Below are 10,278 nucleotides of genomic sequence, written 5' to 3'. Positions count from 1 at the left end.
TGACTGGAGTAATGATGCTGAAAATTCAGCTTTGAAATCACAGGAATAAATCACATTTTAAAATATTTTCAAATAGAACAATTATTTTAAATAGTAAAAAAAAAAAATCTAAATGTTACTGTTTTTGCTGTATTTTTCAAATAAATGCAGGCTTGGTGAGCAGAAGAGAATTCTTTAAAAAAAACATTCAAAATCTTACTTTTCAAAAACTTTTGAGTGGTAGTGTATGTCAGCCTATAGTTTGATATAAGGTAAACATTAATTTATTTGTGCTGTTTTTTTCTTCTTAAATATTATATAGTTTTATAGGAGGAGGTTTCCTAGACTTGGAAAATTCATTTTTCAGAAGTTTTTAGGTACAGACATCTGTTCTGGGCATTCTTGGCAGTTTTTATTAGGCTTTTTTTTAATAGTGTTCATATCGATATCGGAATTATATCGTATCGACTGAAATTAAGAAATATATCATGATATAAATTTTGGCCATATCGTCCAGCCCTACCCACATTTCCACTGATTTTAGAGCATAACGACAGCTGACTGTCAGGTTTTACTCAAAACTCCTATGAAAAAAATCTTGGAGCAAAACACCTATTTTAGTTAAAGAGATGGGAGAACACTGGTCACATAGAACAAAATAATGTTTCCGTGCTAGACGCCTTGACAAACATTATAAATCGGCTTCAGGGGGGAAATTATGACATGTAGGTATAAATTATTGCCTCCAAGTAATCGACTGTATCTTTCTATGGTTGAAATCAGGAGCACTTGAAAACATATTTTAAGTTTAGTCACATCCACCAGTCACATAAAACTGACAGTGTGCTGCTCTCTGCAAACCATGCTTATTATGTTCTTCAAAGAGAGGCTCTTGAAAAGGGCAAACCACTCAGTAAAAAGCAAACCAATAAAAGAGGGAGAGTAAAATACATAGTAAAACGGCTTACACTGAACACTGTATGACATTCATGTTAAAACAATATGCATGTGCGAGAACATGCACTGGATTTTAAATGTCAAGGTTCATCTAGAAAGGAACTCTCTCTCGCCTCAATTAAGACAATAAAAATTATCAAATCACAAATGTAACTCATGTCTCCCATGGTAAAGAAGTACTGGAGATGGCCACTTGTTGCCTATATGAGAACATGGGAAAGTCTATGGAAGCTTAAGCATGCAAGGCTTTAAAAGAGACCCTTGGGCCTTGCCTTCAGGTGGAGGGCTGGTCATGGCTGTGCATTTACAGCAGCACAGATGTTGTGCTTTTGCCACTACCGACAAATGTAATGCACTCCACAGATTATATAACCATCATTTTAGCACATTTCAAGAGCATGCCTGTAAGTGTTCAGACACTGCAAGTGCTCTGCACTCAGCAAACATCCTCTTTACTTGCAAACCTGCGATAATAACTGTTGAATTCTAGAGGACTCTTTGACGCAGGTGTGTGCTTAAACACACTTAGCCAGTTAAATAAATTCTGGTGACGGATAAAATCAGTAGTAGAGTATGATCTCATTATGCTAATTTCTTTCAGTACTTCCAGATGGCTGGGTCTTAAAAACACTCCAGCATTCTGTTATGGTGATGAGTGATCATAATTGGCATTGAATGATAAACAGCTTTACCTTTTAAACACCTTTTACCAGGGGCGTAGATTACGCGGGGGACGCGGGGGACGTGTCCTGCTGTGTGTACATTAATGAGGAAAAAAAATTAACTTAAATGATTTTAGCAAATGGCTGAAATATAACAAAGAGTGAAAAATTTAAGGGGGTCTGTATACTTGCCGTACCCACTGTGTATATATATATATATATATATATATACACATATATACATATATATACACATACATATATATATATATATATAATATGTATGTGTCCCCCTCACTTCTGAAATGATGGCTACGCCCCTGCCTTTTACAAATTTCACCCACTGAAGGGTACTCTGATCACATTCAGGTAAGAACACCCTCAAATGAATCTAATGATCACTGTTCTAATGTGACACACATTTGTGCCAGATTGAAATGGGAGCCCTCATCCTTAAATATTCTTTATATAAATAAGTAGACACAGAAATATTGTCCTAAATATACAGCAGCACACAGAAAAACATTAAATAATGTCTGTATCAACAGGTAACTGCTTCCCATCTCGAACTGGCATTAGCCTTGTTGTGAGAGATAACAGTGGGAAAGATCAAGATTTTGTAATGCATCTTTAATGATTCATTTTTTTTTATTTATTATTCTAATTTTTATTCCAAAGTGTCAGGCAGCTCCTGCTGGTTTCATGCTCTCAGATGTGCAGCCAAAAAATGCTGTCTAGATTTTTTTCCTAGTTCTTTTTCCTTCACTTGGTCACTCAAGAAGAGTTTTGATTCATTCTCTCTCCAACCACACTACACTGTAAAACCCAATGAGTTGTGATAACTCATTTCAATTGAGGAAACCGATTGCCTCAATTCATTTAACTTTAGAAACCAATGGTTATGAGTACTGTGAATTTATATAATTTACTCTATTTAATCTCAAACAAAGCATGCTGGAAGATAGAAATATACTGTAACTTATTCAGTTTGAGTTCTGCTTAATATAATCAGTTATTGAGTTCACATTAGTGCTGTGTTCAAAATATCGATACGATCATGTATCGTCACAGAGATTTGATGATACGAGTATAGACACAGCTGGCCCTGTATCGATATTGTGGCACGTGTGCAGCAGTGGACCACGCTTAATTTGTTTAAAATTTTACAACGTTTAAAATTGAGTAGAAAAGTGCGAGGTTTCTAAAAAAAAAGAATGAATAGAGCATATATAGGCTACAACAAGGTTTAATCTGGCCGCAGAGGAACACAACTGGGTTGCCTGATATAAAGAGACGTAGTCCCAGAAACAGAGCTTCACACTTGCGCAATACGGAAATATCTGCTAAATGTGCTACTTATCTTTGTCAACCTGGCAACCCTGTGCACACGCGCTCTCTCTCCACTGTGGATAAATGCGCTTGCTTTCTGAAAAACAGCGGTTAGCTTGCAGTTTAGCGATCTTTACCAGCTCCTTGTTGAGAAAGATAATGTAGCTCTTCAGCGATTAAGCTATTTTATTGATAAAATTGCGGGGCAGCCCTGAAAAGAATGTCTGTGCGCGCGCGCAGCGTGAGTGACTAAACGTGTGTGCGTGAGGTACAGAGAAGACGGCGCATTAGTTTAGAACTCTTCTCATTTTTATTTTTATTTTTTAAACGTGGAGAGTGTGTTGATTTGTGCAATGATAACCTACCAGCAATGTTAAGATGATTTAAATATATTAGAATGAGTACATTATAATATACATTTATTAGAACAAGTACATTATTATTTATGGGCTTAAAAACAAGATGCAAACAATCAGAATATTGTACCTGGTGGGGAGTGCAATGTAAACATGAAACATATGCCATTACCTATATTGTACTGTGGTACAGTTATGGAGGCCCTTCATAATGCAGAGGTCAACTGCCTGCTCTGCCGATAGTTAGAAGTGGCACTATAGTAAGCAGTGTTTAATAAACAGCTGTTTTTCTCAATTCTGCTGAGGTGAAATTCAGTGCAGTCATGTATCGTGATACGTACCGTGGCCTCTGTATCGTGATACGTATCGTATCATGACTTTGCTGGTGATACACAGCCCTAGTTCACATAACTATTAAGTGCAATTAACGGAGTATTTATGAACTCATTTCATTTAATAAATTCGACTGTTAGGATTTACAGTGTACCATTTTTCTTAATCTGAAAGAGGCTGACAGTTCTAACACAAGTGATTGACAGCAAAGATCTGCAAATACACGTTAAAGATGTGATGGACAACCAGTTGTTGACTGCTCTTTTGTTCATAGCATGTCTCAACCTCTTTCAATTCAATTCCTTTATGAGTCCTGAAAACTTAAGGGAATCAGTTTGTTATAAAATGTGGTTGTGTAACTCTTTCCTATAGCTATACCGACACCTCCTAAATATTCAACAATTAAGCTCGAATACCACTTTCTAACTTAATAACAGCCTAATCAGTGCACACTGCACATTGTGATCACCTTTCACAGCATAATTTCTTATCAAAGTAATCATATTATTGGGTTAGTATGTGGTGGTTTCCTACTATTATGGAAAATGTTTAGAACAAGATAAACAGACAGACAGAGCATAAACAAACTTTGTGAATACTCATTTGAATATCCTTGCGATAGTACTGTAACCACTGATTATTGAATTTGCACATTTGTCCATCTTAATCTTACAGTCATATATTATCATAATGATCTGTATATGAAACATACTCCGGACAAACAGCACGGAGAGCATTGCAAGCATGCATATGGATGTCTTACCTTTGTGCTAACAATACATAAACAGTCCATTCTTCAGAGTGCGACCTCTTAGCATCTCATTCCAGCTGCTCTAAACCTGTCGCTAAAATATGCGAATGCATATGCACGAAAGCATTGCGCGTACGACTGGAACTTATTCTCAGCTGAGCAAACGTACGCGTCCATATACTCAGAAGTCAAGTCTGCATCACCTCATGTTTCCTTTCCACGGCAGTGTGTAGGGGATGCTGAGGAGGAGGACGCCTGCACTCATATTGACGCGCGTTCAAAGTTGATAGGAGCACCACGGGAAGTCCGAGCAGCATAATGTGCTCCGCTCACCTCTGGACCGTGCGCTCCAACCGCACGTCGCTGAGTGGGTAACCGAGTGCGTAAAACGCCTCTGCCCTGCCGTTTCAACATCAACCAGTGGACTTCACGTTTTTGCAATAAAACGGGGAAAAAATAGCTAAATGTTTGCGATTTTCCATCTTAGCACACGGGGTCCTTAAAATTCAACACACAAATCACAATGACGGTGATACGCAAACAAGATGTAAAAGCTGAACTCATTCATCTGTTACTAATCAAGTAGCAGATTTGTTTTTGATCGTGATATGCTGAGATATAATGTATCTGAGATTTTTTTTTTTTCCCCAAACAAACATATGAACCTTTAGAAAACGCAAAAATACAAAGTAGGCTATACAAATTGGGAATATTAATATTATAATATTAATAGTATAAATATTAGGTTATATATTATAAAATCCTAAAATGTTTGAAAGAATACATTTTATTTTATAAGTTTATGTATGAGTATGACATTGCATTAAACGCAGAAATATTTTTCAAGGCATGTTATACCCAATTCCTGTTTCTTATATGCTTTCAAAATCACAGTGGAGAAACATAAGTTAAGAAATAATAAAACACCACAAAGCTACATCCTCTATTCCAGTGGAGACATGAAATTCATCTACGTTCAAACACTCATCTGATTCATCGGAGACTTCATAGAAATGAGAGTGTTATGCATTGTTAAAACACTCTCTATCCACAGCGTGGCAGATCACTTCCAATCCCAACAGAAGTAAAATCTTCCCACTCTTTAGAATGTGAACAATTTAAATGAAAAATGCATCCCCAACCCTTATCAGATTTAAATGAGAAATTAACATTATTAAATAACAAGATAACTCTTAATGTTCTGCATTGAGTGCCACAGAACTCCCATGTACTATTTTAGAGTAACACTTAAATTGGTCAGAAATTTAACACTTCACACACTTAGCATCATGAACTTCAATTGCATCCTCAATTATCTTTCAAACTCAAGTTTAACAAGTACTGGACCTTCTGAAGTAGGTTCACCAAAGCTGAATCATTACCATGACTTTTGAAATTGACATTATATGACATGACAAAAGAATGTCTCTGAATAATCTTATACATAACCTTTGTACAAATATAGACACCAAATACAATTAAAGTTCTTTAGTTAAGCAATATAACATTCACATATAACACTGATCTGCCAATGAAAATAGTTCCTACATAAGTAGCAACTATTGCAAGTGTTTAAACCACACGGTAGTTCAGTTTAGTTTCAGAATTAAAATGTTTTTGAATTAATCATTGCATGAATAACACCTGCTTCCACAGAATAAAGAACGCACCAATAATTGTCAAACACCAGCAATTACTCTAAAACCAATAATGACATTCAAGATCCACGTAATGCCTAGAGCAAAGATGCAGTTCTGAGAGGCAGCATACACATCAATATTCTGCTTACCTCTTTGCTTTGGGCATTGACACTGGGCACAGTTTCTGTTGGTGCAGTGGTACTGGGAGGGCCAGTGAGATTCCATTCATTAACAGGAGGAAAGAGTTCTCTGGTTTTAAGGCTTGACGGCTCTGTGGGCTTATTCTCATTATCCTGGAGGCTCACTTCATAAAATTCCTGAATATCTGAAAGAATTATGAGGTTGCATAGTCAAATGCATGTGATTAATAAGCCACCAACAGAACTATAATCCCAACAAATGTTGACAGAATCAAAGATACAAACTTTTATGAAAATGCATTTGCATGGCCAAGTGTAAATCGATAATCCAATCCATAAAAACATGACCAAGTGCGAATACATTAATGATGTTTAACCTAAAAATTACAACCTGAATATGGCTTCAAGCCATAACATTGCTTTTAAAGACCGGAATTTGTTGTAGCCTGACACTTCTCTGCAGTAACAATGATAAAAATTAATGATAAAATAAGTACTAGTGCACATTTAGTAGTACATTTAGGTATAGATTTCAGATAAGCCAAGCCCAAATTAAATTCAGACAGCTTCAGTCGTACTCTTACACTATCAGCCACTATAAAGGGTCACACTTGTGTGTGTGTGTGTTTGTTTTTGGATCTAATAATTTATTCAAAAATACATTAAAGACATATCATACAAATTATGACTTACATATGTTCTCTAATGAACATGTTTTCAATTTCTGAATTACAGTTCAGTTGTATATTTTTAATGGGACATCGAGTCAAAAAGGTCTAGCCGGTATAGCAGTAAAAGTTCAGTGATGGTAACCAGATGGTTGCTGGATGCTGCAATTGACCACTTGAGAAAGGCATGTTGCTCTGAAGGGACTGTCCTTGAAATGCATTACAACACAATTTTTACAAGTTGCTTTGGATAAATGCATCATGGATAAATGGTTACATACTGCTACTCAATTTTACACCAAAAATAATGGCTGCACCAAGAATGAGCCATCTATTTACCATTATGCTTCCTTCAATACAACAGTACAAAATTTAATTGCAAAAGCATACTGCATTCATCTTTATAATATTTTTTAAAAGTAGGCTGCAATGCATGCCATGTTTACCCACACATAGCAGCCAACATGCATGTAACATACCGAGTTCTTCTGTGTGCAGTACAGTAGATTGACAAACTAAACAAGTGGGGGTTCAAATCATGGAAACATAATAGTAGGGATGCACCGAGTTGTAACCATCGGAGCACAGCATTACTGGAAACTGAACGAAGCAATGATGCATTTCAAATGCCTCTTAATTAAGGATTGAAAGACTCAAGTATGCACCACTGTGCTTTGATTTGTCCAGTGGGGAATATAAAGATGTTCTAAATTACAACAGGGTAGGCCATGCTACACTAAAAATTTAAAACAGGGCAATGTACTGTATTAATATGATACATACTGATTTTTTTCCAAGTGTTTTATCTGCATTTTGAATTTTGCACTGCATTGTTTTAGAGTTAACGGAAATGTCTGTAAAATCAATGGATAATGTCTTGGTAGAAAATTACCAGTACATTTTCCATTTTCAGCAGTGTACTACTGTACACTGCCACAAATTCACTACAAAATCCATTTATCAAATATCTCACCACAACCTCTTTTGAAGATGCCCACTAAATCTGTCCACATAGCAGCCAGTATAAATCAAATATACAAAAACATTCCAAGTTATCTTTATAGCTATTTCTGGATATGTTCTGTTGGACTTTTTCAATAGTAAAATGCTTATCACCACCAATTTCCTCTTCCATTTTATCTTAATTGCATAAACTCCCAAAAGAGCCTGCTTAAAAGGCAAACTCAAAGGATTTTCTTAAATTGACAAAAATGTACTTGAAATTACTGCACACAAAATGTTTAGACTACATTCCCAGCAAATACAAGCCAAGACACTTTCTGACAACTGGAATCCCACTACTTTACAATGTTTTGTGATTACTGGAAAAGGGCTTTAAAAAATGATATAGCGACTATGCCTACAAAAACAGATGAAATATTGAATAAAAAAAAATAGATGAAACAGATGAAAAAAAATGGTAAAATAGATTAATTATTTTACAAAAGAGATGAAATATTGTACAACTAAGCATAACTTCAAAAACAAACAAAAGTTTCCATTCGTAAAACTTAAGATTTTATAATGCTTTCCATGAGAATGGAAACCTTACAATTTTCTCCAAGTGTCCTTTAGGAGCAAAACAACATATTTAAATTGCTACGTGCAAACACCTTTATTAGAAAAAACAACGTTGCTGTAATACATAATTGAAAATGTCAAACATGTAAAATAATGGTGAAGTCAAACCTGTTCCACCATCTTAGCACAACAAGACAAGTGTTAAGAAACTTCCTTGAGGAAAACATTGTTTGTTCTTGCAGCAACGTACCTATAAGAGCCTGGAAGAGTTGACTCTGAAAAATATTGATGACTCTCTCAATTGAACGTCTGAGATGAGGGTCTCCGGTCTGACTGAGTTTAGTTCGGTATTCGTCCAGAAGCAGCAGTGCCCTCTGAGCATCTGAAAAACCCATTATAAAAACCCTGCTGAAAAACACTGGCCAAACACAACAAAGTTGCTTAAAATATATATTTAGAAAATGCATTGTTTTTTCTCGTAACTTATAAGTTATATACTAAAATATTGGTTACACGGCATTTTAAATACATACACATTTTAAAGAAACCTTACCTTTCTTTCTCACTGGCATGATCAAGACTCAAAGATTCAAAGTCTCACAACTGCGACTGCTGTAAACCATTGGAATGAATGACTGATCACTTTCACTTTGATTTCGTAGTGATCAACAATCACTGGCGATCACTGACCGAGTCAGGCTGACATGTGAAAGCTCAATATCAATAGTCCTCCAATCAAATAAAAACTGTAAACGACCACTTCACTCATAACCCTGTCACAGATAAGGCAGGACCCCGTGGACACTTTCATACAACTTTGCTCAACTTTCTGCAGACGAGTGCATGGAGTAGTAAATCAACAAATCGCATTACAAACATTTGGAAAAACTGCTTCCGATCTGTTGCAATGGAAGTGAAAAGGCAGAAATACTAATAACCCCTGCTGAAGTGCAAGTAAAGTTCTCTCGCAGACGGGTTCCCGTTCACACATGTCTCCCGTTCCCTCCTGCCTGGAGTCTTGGATCCGCACACGTCCGTAATCGAAACTTCTTCAGCGCAACACTTCCTCTTTCTTCTAGTGTTCCCGAAATTCCCAAACTTTCCTGCAAAATGGCGACCTTGATATGCAAACAGATCACATGATCCACTGATCTACTGCCTTCCCTCTGCGCTCAAAGAAATCAGCGCTCAGGTTTCTTCACTCAGCTGCTGCGAGAAAGCAGCCGGTGAAAGAGCTCTTTATTAAGTTTATCCTCACTTTAAGTAATGAAATCTGGGGAAATTATATAAGAACCACAGAACACCAGTCTTGTTCAAAGGATATGAGTTTACCGTGCTAGTACAGCAGAATATAGCCCTATATATTTTGTTTAAATTTATTTTAAACTGTAGTGCCGTTTTTATATGTGGAGACTAGCTATTCTTTATTTATTTATATATGTCGGTAGATGTACTATCTGGTGACTTCTGAACAAGACTCATAATCCATCAGCCTGTTTCTGCTGATGAAATGGCTGTGATTGAGGTTCATAGTCTCTTGAATGGCCAGCTGGAATTATCAAAATCCTGCTTTACTTGCTGATTGCCCTCAGTGCTAAATAATTTTTTTGTCATTTTATTACACATCAGTTAGTTCCATTTCTGTGATTTGAGTGGCGTTTCAAGATTGATATTTCGTAAATAATAATGGGACATACAGCTGTAGAGTTTGCATTTCTGGTAACAATGCTTGATGGTTTGTCTTAATTAGATAATTCTCATTGAAGGAGTAAAAATATATTACCTAACTCATCAATTTGAAATTAATTTTAAAGTTATTTGATATTAATACTAAATATTAAATAAACCCCAGAATATAGTAGCCTATTTGAATAATATGTTCACAGAGATGTCTGTTTCAATGGAAAAACTGCACACATTATACGCATTCATCCACAATTTA

At 36.0% G+C, this 10,278-nt stretch overlaps 1 protein-coding gene across 11 annotated transcripts in view; it reads right to left on the bottom strand.

Moving 5' to 3' along the window:
* dlg1a (discs large MAGUK scaffold protein 1a) overlaps positions 1-9,509 on the bottom strand; it is a 124,708-nt gene extending 115,199 nt beyond the window's left edge. For 7 of the 11 annotated variants that reach the window (XM_016447818.1, XM_016447821.1, XM_016447832.1 and 4 more), the window contains exons 1-3: positions 8,890-9,508; positions 8,587-8,718; positions 6,157-6,332 (exon numbers count right to left, since the gene is read on the bottom strand). In XM_016447818.1, coding sequence (XP_016303304.1) covers positions 6,157-6,332; positions 8,587-8,718; positions 8,890-8,908 — 327 coding nt within the window. In that variant the 5' untranslated portion in view covers positions 8,909-9,508. Of the gene's footprint in view, positions 1-6,156; positions 6,333-8,586; positions 8,719-8,889 lie in introns of all 11 variants that reach the window. The other 4 variants (XM_016447815.1, XM_016447817.1, XM_016447820.1 and 1 more) reach the window with 1 other exon arrangement.
* Between the last annotated feature and the right edge of the window lie 769 nt (positions 9,510-10,278).

The sequence above is a fragment of the Sinocyclocheilus anshuiensis genome, unplaced genomic scaffold (assembly GCF_001515605.1).
Source record: "Sinocyclocheilus anshuiensis isolate Anshui unplaced genomic scaffold, SAMN03320099.WGS_v1.1 scaffold311, whole genome shotgun sequence".
NCBI classification, from domain to species: Eukaryota; Metazoa; Chordata; class Actinopteri; order Cypriniformes; family Cyprinidae; genus Sinocyclocheilus; species Sinocyclocheilus anshuiensis.
The sequence above is the reverse complement of the archived record's forward strand: the minus strand, read 5'-3'. Positions and strand labels throughout refer to the sequence as shown.